Raw genomic sequence first — 13,999 nt, 5'->3', positions numbered from 1 at the left:
ATATAATTTATTTACTGCACAAACTGAGCATGTATATTGCAGCCCAAGAAAAGAACAAGTAGAAATTTCTAAGCCAACATGATTAATATAATTTCAGTAACCTTTTGCAAAAACACCTGAAATGCTATGATTGACTTACAGACATTAGAGAAACATTATACTGTCATTTAGGTTACAGTGACAACATGCTATGCCCACAGAAAGTATGGCATTTGTCTGATGAAATAAGATGTAAATGCCAGTTTGGAAAAATAAAGGAAATTTAAGCTGCACACCCTTTATAATCTGTTGAATACTTCAGATTAGTCAGGTGGCATCCACATCAGAATGAAAGAGAAAGAGAACCAGGAAGATGCCGCAAAAGGGTAGGGCACATAGCTACTGGGAAGAGTATTTAACCATCTTCATGTAGAAAGAATAAGACCAAGAAAGGAATGGCAGCGGTGGCAAAACCTGGGGCATCATGCATAATGCCTTGTGTAGAATTCATACTAAAACAGGTGTACTGAGAAAACTAGAAATGTGTATGCGCACAAAAAAAATTTAGATGCATAAAACTGTGTGTAAGCAAAGTTCTACACACTTTCCCTTTATATATTCCAATCAACGTGAATTTTAATGCACATGCCTGAGTCTACATCCCCACCCTGACTCTTCCCAGAATTTCGCCTATTTGAAATCAATATAAATAGCCTCTTCCATTCGGTGTTTTCTTGAAAGACAATGGCAAAAGCATGTGCAGAAAAGGAGAATTTCAGCAAATGTGAAAAGGAGGTCTTGCTCAATGAAGCAAAGGCAAGGAAAATGTACAATTTGGTGGCTTAAGTAGTGGTATAAGCAACAAAAGGAAACTGGAGTGGCACAGCATGGTGGAAGCACTAAAAGATCAAGTTCAGAAAGTCACATAGTACCTGAAATAAAAAAAGAAGTGGTCAGATATCAAAGTTGACATGAAAAGCAAGTTGCAGCCTCCCATCTATAGTGTCAACACTGGAGGAGATAATGGAATTCCAGGGCACAAACTGTTTGAGCAGCAGTCTACTGTAATTATTGGCAAAACACTTATAATCTGCATTTTACCACCACCCGAGCCTGAGAGTGGAGGTCATTATAACATTGCTCTTGTTCATTCAGTGTGTTGGTGAGTGGGATGAGAAGCATCTTCAGTTGGTACCCACTGTCACCAAAGTAATTGTGTAATATGGTTACATCATACAGATAACTTACAGTTTTGACTAAAGGGGTAATAATAAATGTCTTAAAACCAGCCATCACACACAATACCATTTTCAAGTTTTTTCCCAACACTACTATTTCTCAGAATGAATGAATGATGAGTTGAGCCAGGCCATCTCGCCACAACATTAATAAGATGAATTTTCACATCACAGATAATTTCCACATTAACAGAGTGGAAATACATTCTATTTACATAAGCAAATTCATTCTCTGAAGTCACCTTTATAGCAATACAGTTGACCGTTGCAATTCCATTTCGTAAACCGGACATTGCTGCGAATTGTACTTTGATGTTTTCCTGTTCAACCACAGTGTAAGGAAATCTTACAAATCTGGATGACAAGCAGGTAATACCATCCCATACAGCTGGTATTGCACGCCTCAGTGATGACAGAGAAATGCACAATCTGTCAGCAAGTTCACATTGAAAAGCTCCTGTCTGTAAAAACCCAAGCGTGAACAGAACTTGCAAAGGAGCAGGTAGAGCACAATTCCTTAAAGTCTACAAGCCTCAGTACAGCACACAGCTCCAAGTGGATAGCTCTTGGAAATCTAAATCTATTTGAAGCCAGTCATCACCATGGGACAAGAAATCAGTATGATCTCTAAATATGCACTCTTCTAATTTTTCCATTTTTGGCTTCTTCTAACAATGTTACAGCAGCCATGGTAGTTGGAATAGTTTGGCCATTCCGTGTACCATTATATTGTTACAGATTGATTAGAATCAAGTGCCTTAAATTTATAAACAATATACATTTAATTTTGGTGTATTTGATAAAGTCATGGATGGGGCTCTAAAAAAGAAAGGGAAACCACACAGAAATGGTTGCACTGCTTTGGGTACCACCTGTTTACAAATTTGAGCAAAATGTGCATACACATGGTCTGAGGCTGTCATGAACATGTGCATAGTGTTACTGCAAGTTTAGTTTTTATACATGTGAGTGTGGAAACAGGAGTACACAACATTTTTGTGCGTACACATCATTTATACATGAGGCCCCTGCTGACTACTAGAGTATAGCGCAGACTACTAGAGTATAGCGCAATCTCCGGGCACATACTGTCACTCTGATAATGCAGCCACCTGAGGTGGGACCTTGCTGACAAGTAACCAATAGAGAAAGAGTTTAAACTTGGTGCTCCTGGATCAAACAGAAAATTACCTATGATCCCAGAAGTGATTCCAGGGCTTGGCTCTGAGGTAATCCCAAGAAGAGGATTAGAGGTACATCAGTTACAATTGAGTGTAGAGTCAGAAAAGCAGTGGGCAAATATTTATGAAATAAAGGTGTAGTTTTGTTGGCCTTTTGCCTGCATATTTCTCTGAGGCAGAGGGGCCATCCTATCATACACTTCAAACATTTTGCAATTAAACATATTAAATGGCAGAGCATATGGCACCACTCTGTAGTTAATGCAGACATAGAGCTGAAGATAAAGAAGACAAAAATGGTACATGAGCAAAAAGGAGTCATACCTTAAATGCACAATCCTCTCATAGCATGAGAAAAAATGGACAACTTTGGAACAAACACTAAAATGGAAATGTAGATGTTTCTTTAATACTAAAGACAGGATTGCTTCCTTATGAAGTGTTCGTTCTCATTGAATTTTTGTGTGTTTCCTTGGGGAAAGACAGCTTCTTTTTATAATTTATATGCCAACTATCTTACTAATTGAGTGCACTAAATTACAGAAGATTCTATCAATATGGACATTCTGTAGTAGAGAGGATCCTGCTTTGCACCACCTGTTTTTAAAAAGTGCTTCACCTGTAAATCTCTTATGGGACAAGTACATCAAGGCTATACAAGGATGAAAAGCTGTAGGTTTGTGCTATTGTCTAATAAATATCTGAGTTGGGTTCATAAAATTAGTGAAAAGTCATCCTTGAATACTTTATATGAAAGTAATATACAGCAGGATTAAAACTTGGAGAAAAATAATGTAACAATTCAAATAATCAACTGAAAATATACTAAACAAGTGAGGAAATAATTGCTGGGAATTTTGTAAATTACACTTTTAATCAGGCAACTAAACAATCTTTTTAAAGAACTTATATTTAAATCGTATTTAAAGTATTTTGCTTCAAATATATAAATTTGCCATCCTCTACTTGATTTCTCGCTAGCATTTATTTTCACTATTTTGACTAGAGGTTTATGATCCTGAAAAGTGACCCAAATTATTTAACATTTGTTGAGATGTTAGGAATAGAGTGCATGTCGCAGTAGGGAGACAAGCAGTTATACTAAACAGGGGAGGGCTGTCAGCTCATATTTCTCCATATCTGCTGTCAGTTCATAGCCAGCAGCTGGTCCTAAATCAACAAAGCATTCAAAGATCCTTATTAATCAAAAAGAAACCTCCATGACTATTTGATTGTTTTAGTTCATTCCTTTCTTACAGTACACATGTTACAGATAGAGATCAGTCAAGTGCTAAAAAAAAACAAGCTAAAATGTTAAAGAAATTCTAACCCTATAAAACAAGAAGCTGCTTCTGTTAAAGTAATTCAGAATCACTTTGTGTATGTGGACTTGGTAGCACTGATTTATACACTTCCAGGTAGACCAGCCATTAGGACAGTCAGCTGAACCTGCCTAGAAGGTGCAAATGGTGACATGTTGGTATGAAGATTATTGTAACCTGATCAGGTCATTAATAAGTAAGAAGATATGATCAATAAGAAGGAAAAGTAAATTTAATTTATGAACTAATTGGTAAATTCATATTTTAATTAAAAAAATCAGAATTTACTTAAGTTTACTTACATTAGGCATTCATGAGATATCATCCTAAGGTAAGTATTTTGATATGTAGGGAGGGCAACTAAATGCCAGAACTTCATTTGTATTGATTCTTCATTAGGTGGGCAGATGGAACTGTTGCTTATTAGGAACCCACCTGCCTGTAACCTAAACTGATAAAATAGGTGGGTAGATATCAGTAGCAGATCTGTGTCTTTTTAGATTTGTTGTTTCAAATTTTAAATTTTGCATTTAAAATGCAAGAATATTTTAAGGGCAAAAGACAAAAAATAACGGGGATTTCATAATAGTTCACATACTCCTAGATTCCTTCTTTTTGGCCAGTTCCTTTGTCATATTTTTCAATTATGTATTGCTTGGCCTATTTTGTACTTTTGCATGTTGTGTTACTTGGTCAATGTAGTTTTTTGGCTTTTGTACAGCTTGGCCTTCATGATGCTTGACCTTTTCTACATCATAGGATTTTGACTTTTTGTATTGTTTAGTCTTCTTCATCATTATAATAGTTTTTGTTTCTTAGCCTTTCTTTATAATTGGGCTTTTCTTTGTTATAGTATTTTGTATCTTGTCTGACAGGACTCTTGACCAGTGATTGAGGTGGAGAGGCTGGTGTTCAATTCAATAGCAAAACCCTATGTGAACAGGCTACCCATTTGTGGACTAATTTCATTTTACTGAGGTATTTATTTAACAATATTTTAGCAAGAAATACATGCGTTTTCAAATTGTTTGCATACAACTGGATTACCTGACATGTGTATTATGAGTAATATGAGATTTTTCATGGACGTTTTTCACATTGTTTGCTGTTGCCCAGAATTGGTCACCATTGTGTCCCTTTCTAGGAGAAGCTTTATTATGTCCATTCTTCATGAAAACATGATATAAATTTTTTTTTTCAGTTATTACTACAAACTACATGGGGGTAAGTAACTTATAAAAAAAACATTTTTGTGTGGAATATCCCTTTAAGATTTTTCATTTGGATTTGAGTCTGCAAACTAGAGTTTGACAATTTTCTCCCTTGTGAAGCGTTTTTGATATTTCTTTTGACTCTTTTTGCTGTTCTGGAATTTAAAAACTAGGTTCCCCATTTTGGACCTGCCCAGGCTGAAGCCTGTTGGTAGACATTTTTGGAACTAGTTGGTTTGGGGTGAGACTCTTCTGGGCTCTGTGGTGTTATGGGTCCACAGCTCTCCATCAAAGGCCAGTTCGTTATTTAAATAAATAATCGCCACGCTCGCAGCTTAGCAAGGGGGCGTGGTGGCTGTAGCAAGCCGCAGGGCGATCTGCGGTGTGGGCGTTTTTCACCTAAGTGCACAGGTACTATAAATATAAAAAATGGATCCTGGACAGGTAGCAACTCTAAAGGTGCGAAGGATATAGAAGAGATAAGCTGCTTAAGTTAAATCTTTAATCCTGCAACATTCTCAGTACAGCAAATGCTAGCCTCTTCTGAAATGTAACATAATAAAACATTATCAGGCCCACTTAATCCAATTTGGTGTTGTGGAGGAGCAACATCCCATTAGCCTTGCATACAAGGCAGGGACTGGGATGCCAGTCCATCATAGGGCCTGCTCTCATAATCACACAGCCAATTTAGGAAAGTCAACTAACCTAAGATGTACATCATTGGGATGTGGTAGGAAAACCAGAGTAATTGGAGGTATACTCACACCATTGTTTGTAGGAAGTGTAAACTTTACACAAAAACTGATAAAATACATTCAGTTTAGGATGCTGTATTAATAAGATAGCAGTACTTACAACTACAAGGTGCCATTATTACAACATTTGTAATTTTGTTTAAATTTATGTAAATAATAAAACGACTACATATACAGCGTATGCTGTCCAAAACCTTACCTAAAAGAAATTAGTCAAGCATTAAATAATAAGTGAGGCAGTTGTACTGTCAGTGATCTTTTCGTAATTTACCTTACACAATGTTTTTCTGCGGAGTGGGTGAAATACAGCATGATTTATCCCAGGCAAGACAACTGCACTGTAATAATTGTCAGTGGCCAGCAACAAAATGGTGATGTCTGGCTTGCAAAGGCCCTCAGAAGCAGCTCCTTTTAGCTCCTGAGTGAGCAATAGCAGAACTCCTATGTTCCATGAGATCAGTTGAGCTTATCTCACTCAGCCCCAACCTTTTTTGTCCAGCACCAATGGGCCACTACACTCCACCTGACCACAGTGCATATCCTGCCAACTACGCCAACTGTTTTGTCAAAGAGTGGATGTCACACACATGATTCATCCTAGTCCAGACATCTAAACTGTAGTAACTGCTGGTTGCCAGTCGTGAACCCATGACGTCTGAATTACAAAGACTCTCAGAAGCACCTCCAGCATACTGGGAAAGCCTCCAAACACTGCAAATGGAGCAAGTCCTGGTGACTTAAGCTGAGCTTTCTCTCACTCACTCAACCCCTACCCTTTTTTTTGCAGCACCAACAGGCCGCTACACAGATACCCAATTTTATTATAACATTGCTCAATATCTGAAATTTGAAAACATTTTAAAGATAAAAAATTAATTCATTCATAATTTCTTTGTATTTCCCAATCAATTACATCATCATTTAACAGTCACCTGTCAACATCATTCTGCCAGTTTGAGAAACAGCATTACAACACCCTTCAGATAGTCTACATCTGAAAAGCTGCTTAGAACTATTTAGAATAAACTATACCATATAAATTTACAATTTTAGTGGCATAGCTGTGCTGTGCTGCCCTTTTGCCCTGGGGGTGCCGATTTGATTATGTCTTTCATCACTTTACATGTGCACTTGCTGTCTTGGTACTTATGGGATTTTCTCCAAGTACTCTCATTTCCTTTCATATCTCCAAAGATGCATAGGTCAGGTTAAGCGGTGACCTAAAACTGGCCGAAAATGACACAGTGTGGATGTCACTATTCCTACCATGTACCTAGTGCTGCCAGCCTAAACCCTTTCTCCTATTAACTTTAAAATTAATAAAGCAGGGGCATATATGGAGTAATGGCAAGGAATAGTAGTTGCTGAAGGAAAACTGGAATACTTGCAGGAAGAACCGCAACATGCAATGGGTAGAAAGAAAACAAACCAGAATTTGAAACCAGGCTCATGCAGCTGTGAGGCAATAGTGCTAACAAATGAGTGATCCAAGAGATAAATGAAAATATTACTATTAAACAAGTTCTAAAGGAAAACAAACCGAATGAAAAACTAAGAAATGAAGAATTGCAGTTTCTGAATATTGTATTTATTTCAATTTATTGCCATTATGCCTACAAGTGCAATGAAAAGTATTTATTTCTGGTTCCACTAGTACAGAAATATCAAACATGCAGTGACAACACATTCATGGTATCAACAACATACTCAGTTATTTCTCTTATGGTTACAAAATCCCCAACATATTTCCTAATGTAACCAGGTAATGATGGTACATATTCTTCTGTATCAGTGTCTGCTTCTTTGATCACGTTCCAGTCGGTGCACTCAAAACATTCCAGGATCATCGATTCTGCCCTATCTTGTCATACTTTCAATGTTTTAAGTGTTGATTTGAGTCATTTCAGCAACTGTCTGTATGGAGTGGGCAGCAGTAAAAAGATCTAATCTGAAAGACCTAAGTGGGTGTGGGAGTGAAGCTTACCTTTGTAGAGGTATTTCTATAACCTTGACCTAAAGACCAAAGGAAACCCCCAACACCATAACAGCAACTAATCTTTTAACTTTGGCCTTTATGTTCCCAGATGGCTCAGACTCTTTTCATTTTCTCTGTCTTTGTCACCCACTGTTTTCACTTCCCTCCTGTATCTCCACTGCAAACTCATCACATCTCAGAAGGTATTGTGAGTAACTTAAGTAGAGGTGCTATAGGCAGGCAGAAAGTGTTGAAAGAAGTGCGTGTTTGCAATTGAAGGGCCTCCCCATGTGACAGCCAGGGTCATTTATCTGTACAGGTACAGTAGGTACTGGGGGCAGTAGTTTGCCATTTTTCATTTTTACCCTTTTTTATATCTTCTCCTTTCCTTGTTCTGTTAACCTCCCTTTATAAACAATGTTACTTTTTGTTTTATACCTTTAGCCTCCTTGGTGCTGATTTGTAAAACGGGGATAAAATCCATTGCATGTATCTATTTTTAAAAAATAATTAATTTATAATTATCATACTTTAATAAAGGCTTTTTAAAAATAAATTTTAAAGCTGCTAGTACAGTATGTGATTGCATGGTGGCACAATGTTTTCTTCATTGTAGGCTCATGGATATTGTGCTATCACTTTGAACACTGAGACTGGTCACTGTCCATGTAGTTTTTGCCAGTTCTTCTTGTGTCTGCAGTGTTGTTCTCTGGATTTCCACCTACTAAAAATGAGCAGGGTAGCCTGTGTTACAAGGTGTGATCAAAAAACTGTGAATGTTTTAAAAAAGAAACGTTTATTGCAGTAAAAGATTTACAACTACTAGTCACCCTCTAAATACTCCCCTCCACTTCGAATGCACTTCTCCCAATGCTCCTGACACTTTGCAAAGCAGTTCTGGAAGTTTTCTTTTGAGAGTGTCTTTAGTTGGGCTGTCATGGCTGCCTGGATGTCTTCAATGGATTGAAATCATTTGCCTTTCATGGTCTTTTTCAATTTAGGGAACAGCCAGACGTCGCACGGTGCCAGAAGTCGCATGGTTCCAGATCCGGCGAATAAGGTGGATGCGGACACAGCATAATGTTTTTATTCGACAGAAATTGTCGTACTAGAAGGGATGTGTGACAAGGAGCGAAGAATGAAACAGTTTCAACATTTTCCTCAGTTATTGATATTGAAGGATGTCCTGATCTTTTCTCGTCTTCAACCGAGTCAGATAAATTATGAAATCAATCAAACCACTTGTAAACAGTCTTAATTCTCGGTGTCACCATAAACCGATTTTAACATCTGATGGGTTTCCTGAGCTTTTTGCAATTTGAAACAAAGTTTCATGTTAATGCTTTGCTCGGTATCCATTATTAACAACAAAGTTGAAAAACACACTTGAACTCAACAGTGGCTCACAAATTACTAACAGTATCAAACAAGTTGAAACTTGTCACAATCTAGCCTCTACGATGGACATGTCAGAACTTGCATTGAACTGTTTTGTGTTGCTCTTGGATGGTGCACTGCATCAACATTCACCATACTTTTTGATCACACCTTGTATGTTTACCCCAGGAAAAATTAGACATCTGTACTACTGATGCAGATTTAGTACACTTCTTTCGTGTGATATTTTTTGAGACAGTGACCAATCACAGCTCATGTTGCAATCGGGACAGTAAAAGCATATTTCTTAGCACACTTTTCTATATTTTTTCTGTTGCTTCCACATGAGAGGGTAGAAATGTCAGTGCCTGACCTTATCAATTGACACTGCCCATTGTCATTGTAGGCTACCTCTGTGCAGGGTTTAGTGACTTCCACATTTTCCCTGAAATGAACATTGACAGAGCTTAGGGGGCTAACATTTTTCCTGTCCTTACATTTTATTGCAATTATTTTGCTCTTTTGTCACACAGCCACTGTTGCAGCATGTTGAAGCTTCAGGGAACCAAATTCACTTGGCATATCACAGCAGTTTGGTTGAATAGTGCAGCATCATGCATCAGTTGACCAATTCATCAACAGTATCACTCAATTTGCACAATGGTTCATTTTCAGTTCTTTCTAGAACTGCCTTTATGGCTTTTCATTTGCCACTGTATTTTTAGGAGGCTCCTCCCAATTCATGAATATTGATTAGTTATCTTAGAGTTACCATAAAGAGACAGATAGCATAGAAATATTCATGTTTTTGTGGAAGCATGTTATTTCATCCATTAGATGGCAGAAGAATACTATCCTGAGAGTTACTTACATGTCACACTGAGTTTGACTCGGGCTTAACCGTAATTACGTAGAATTCCAAGCTGAGTCATGCCTAGAGTTACCAGCCAAGGAGGTTAGTGGTACCAAATCTAGAGCTCGATCCTCCCTTCTGCCCAGTGCTGTTAAGACAGACTTGTCTTCCCACAAAATATATGAACCATGCTGTGTCACTACTGTCAAACCAGGCTTCCATTATCTGTACCACTTAGAGCTTAGAGTAGCCTAAAATGATACAATGTACTTAACTTTATACATACTTTTCAACCTTACTGAAATCCTAATATTATTTACTTTCAATAAATGCCATAGTGTGGGGGAGGATGCAAATTCTTCTGTATCAAAACAATACAAAGCCCTTTCAATAGGCGTGAGCTTTCAGCTGTTAATTTGGCATAATAGGGCATTACACATACAGCATATCAATAATTCAAAATTTATAAACAGGCCTTGCTTTTCACAGCTCTACCTCCATGTTAACATAAAATATTTACTGTGTGTTAATACATTTTGTTAGCATTCATTGACAGCCTCAGTTTTCAGGTTCTTAGTGTTAATAAATTACTAATTGAATATGAATTTGAAGCATCCAATAAGATGGGTGCAATTTAATTTAATGAAGACTGCATTTTGTTTAATTTTCATAATGACACTAGCAAAATTTGCTCTGTTCATTATGTCACTGAATAGATTATAATTTAGTTATGTACTATACCATGTTTATGAAAAAAACAATTGAATAAGAAATGAAGAAAGCATTACAGGCAATTCTAGCAGCTGTTTCAGATGGTGACCAACTCCTAAAACTCCAACACTACAAACCAAACTTGCCAATTGGTTCACTTTGTTGCCCAAACTTATCTTATGTAAGCACACGAAGCTTCAGGCCACTCAGTTTTTGGTTCCTTTTAAAAATTTGCGTGTTCATCTTGGCTGCAAAGTCAACGTTGGATTCCATTTTTACAGCTTCTTGATCCAATTAATGCTAGTGGTGGGCTGAAACCTATTCTGGCAACATCAGATACAAGCAATAAACCAACCCTGGATAGGGTGCCATCACAGAGCCCACTCGTGTACATGCACACCACACATTGGTCCAGTTTAGAATCGCCAACAATCCTAACCTGCATGTCTGTAGTATGTTGGAGAGAAAACAGAGTATCGACAGAAAAAACTCACACAAATGTGCAGACTTCACATGGGATATGCCCAGACTGTGACTTTAACCAAATACACTGGATCCATGTAATCTCTGTGCCAAAATATTGCTCTTTGCATGTTGGTCCTTCATATTCAATGACATCTTGCACGCTGTGGGAACTAGGGCATTGCCCTACCTGCTCTTATGAACACAAAATAAGAATAATAAAGTAAATATTTATTTTTTGCCAAATTAATATTTTTATGATTGTTTTTAAATTATGTTTAAACAATGAGATATTAAGGAAAATCACTGGCCATTTGTATTACTGGGACAAGTTACTACACCACCTCACCAGTGGGGAAACCATGTCATCGCCCTGCTAAAAGTTTGTATTTTGTCTTTGTATATGGAAAGCGTTTGAAATCTAACATTTGGGCTGAACAACATGGCTTCACAGAGTAGTTCTGACCATGCCCTTGATTCCCCATACTTAGTTCATTAAATGAGACACAACAGCAGTTACATACCAATGTGTGCTTCATGTTTGTGGAGAGGGGCAACATTGTCTCATTCCGAGATGAGAAGCTCTTCATTAAATGTAAACATTACAACATAAGCCTGATTTTATCTGACTTACCATAACCCTGTGCTGTTTAGCATGAGTCATCCTCCATTTCTACAGACAATAAAGTGTGTGGCCAAAAACCTCAGTGATAAGCACATTTATAAGAAGCGAAACACATAAAGATGAGCTGCCCCTATAGCTCACAAGATTAGCTGCATTCATTTTCCATGCTTGAAATAAGAAGAAACTGTTTGATCAGAGTGGCTACACACAAGGTATGCCAGTGAAAGCTGGGGCCAGCTTATCTTTAGGCTTATAATCAGTTTGGGTCATCTTCACTGATACAGTGCTGAAAGATTAAAGAAACAAATGGGGTTTTAAGGGAGAGAGAAAGTCTTGCAAAATAATAACTGCCTGTGATGCCATGACTATAATATTAATGAATTTCAATTTTCAGGGTCCATTTATCTTATTCAATTACTCTGTTTTACTGTAGGTTTAACCTATTTGTAATGTGTACATTATGTATTTTGTGAGAACTGTAATTTGTATTTTAGCTGTAAACATACACTATGAATCTGTACTCTGTGACACAGACTATACAAGACTAAATTGACTTGACTTGACATTCAAAGTGGCAGCTGCTGATGACGCCAGTTTAATACACAGTAGCTATAAATATTTGATATTATCAATACAGTAGTGATCTTACTATCCACTAATGAATTCAGCTCAGTTTATTCCAACTGAAGGTTGCTTGAGCAGGAGCCTATCCTTGCTGCATTAGGGAGCAAAGCCAGAAGCAACTCCTTGATGGTTTAAGGGGACTACACTTAGTCCTAATGGCATAAAAAGACATTAATCAAACTAACATACACATCATTAGGATATGGTAGGAAAATCTTCAATAAAACTCATGGGAACACTGGAAGAGAATGCAAACTCAATGCAGACGGGGTTTGGGGCAGCTGGGATTACAATCTAGTCTCCAGGATGTAAAGCAGCAAACAAAGCAAAAAAAGCAAGTTTCACACTTATTAAAAAAAAAAAAGAAGAATAAAAGCAGCAACAGTAAATGGCTTTAAAAATTTGAGAAAAAAATGCAATGCTCACTGCAGTGAAAGAATTAATTAAATCATCATCATGCCATGCTTTAGAGAGTGAATGAACAAGAAGGCGGAATTATAAAATACACTTGAAACACTGCAATATAAAAAGATTAATTATAGCTCCTCATCCATGTTTCGGTTTAATTAATAGAATTAAATGTGGAAGTCCTGAACCCTATGCCAAATGTATTTCACAGTCCATCGTAAGATACACTAACAAACTTCTACGGTCACCCATAAAGGAAAAATGTATAGTTAGCGATTAACCGAATAAATTGATCTTTTTAATGTGGGAAGAAACCCCACACCAGCAAAGGGGAACATGCATTCTCTAGCCCACCTGGCTTTCCATTTTGGACTCCTGAACTGAGAGGCAACAGTGTTAACCAGATCACCACCCCTGCAGCCTTACTAAACACACATTAACATCATTAGAAAGAAAAGTACATCTAATCACACGTGAAGAAGGAGAAGGCATCAATGAAAAAAGGCCTTATAATTGTCTGGGGGGGGGATGGCAGTAAAGGTTTCTGATCTTGACCTTATCAAAACAGCAATAAATGAATTATTAACATCCATATAAATTAAGTAAAGATTGATGCGTCCAAAAATCAATCACTGCATTAGACAAATATCGCTGGCCTTGATAACAAAAGACATCAGATGAGACTCTTAAACAGTGCACTGAAGCCTCAGAACTTATTTGCAAATGCAAGAATGTGAGACTGGATCTTATGAGAAAGCAGAAAAACTAAACGCAAAAATTATTTTTTTACTTACTTTGTCCTTTGTCTTGCAACGGTGACATTCACACAGAAAGCAATACTGATTCTTGAGCTGCATTTGTCGCTCTTGGGCAGTGGTCAGTACATCAATATAGCTGACAGTGAGCTATGAAGAAAAGAGACAGATAATAAAACACTAATAAAACTAAGGCTAGTGCCAAAGCAGCTTAATTATTTTTGATTATACTTTCCATTTCCAATCAGTGAAAAACCTATTAAAAAAGGAATTTTAATTAGCTATTTATAGTATTTATACAATAACACTTTCAATGAGATAAATGTTATTACTTCCTAATGTGAATTAATGCCGAAAGGCTTCCGGCAATAAGTTAATAAAAAATGGATTTTTACAAATAGTACAGTATTTTTATTTGTATATTTGGGATATATGTGTTAGGTCCCCTGCCCCTGGATTATCTGTAAATATGAAACATATTAAAATTGTTTTTCTGTTAAAATAGAAATTCAGCTTTTCC

At 37.1% G+C, this 13,999-nt stretch overlaps 1 protein-coding gene across 1 annotated transcript in view; it reads right to left on the bottom strand.

Moving 5' to 3' along the window:
- smyd3 (SET and MYND domain containing 3) overlaps positions 1-13,999 on the bottom strand; it is a 1,300,831-nt gene that overhangs the window by 185,558 nt on the left and 1,101,274 nt on the right. The window contains exon 8 of the mRNA XM_028796932.2: positions 13,519-13,629. Coding sequence (XP_028652765.1) covers positions 13,519-13,629 — 111 coding nt within the window. The remainder of the gene's footprint in view (positions 1-13,518; positions 13,630-13,999) is intronic.

This window comes from Erpetoichthys calabaricus, chromosome 3, assembly GCF_900747795.2.
Source record: "Erpetoichthys calabaricus chromosome 3, fErpCal1.3, whole genome shotgun sequence".
Classification (NCBI taxonomy): domain Eukaryota; kingdom Metazoa; phylum Chordata; class Cladistia; order Polypteriformes; family Polypteridae; genus Erpetoichthys; species Erpetoichthys calabaricus.
The sequence above is the reverse complement of the archived record's forward strand: the minus strand, read 5'-3'. Positions and strand labels throughout refer to the sequence as shown.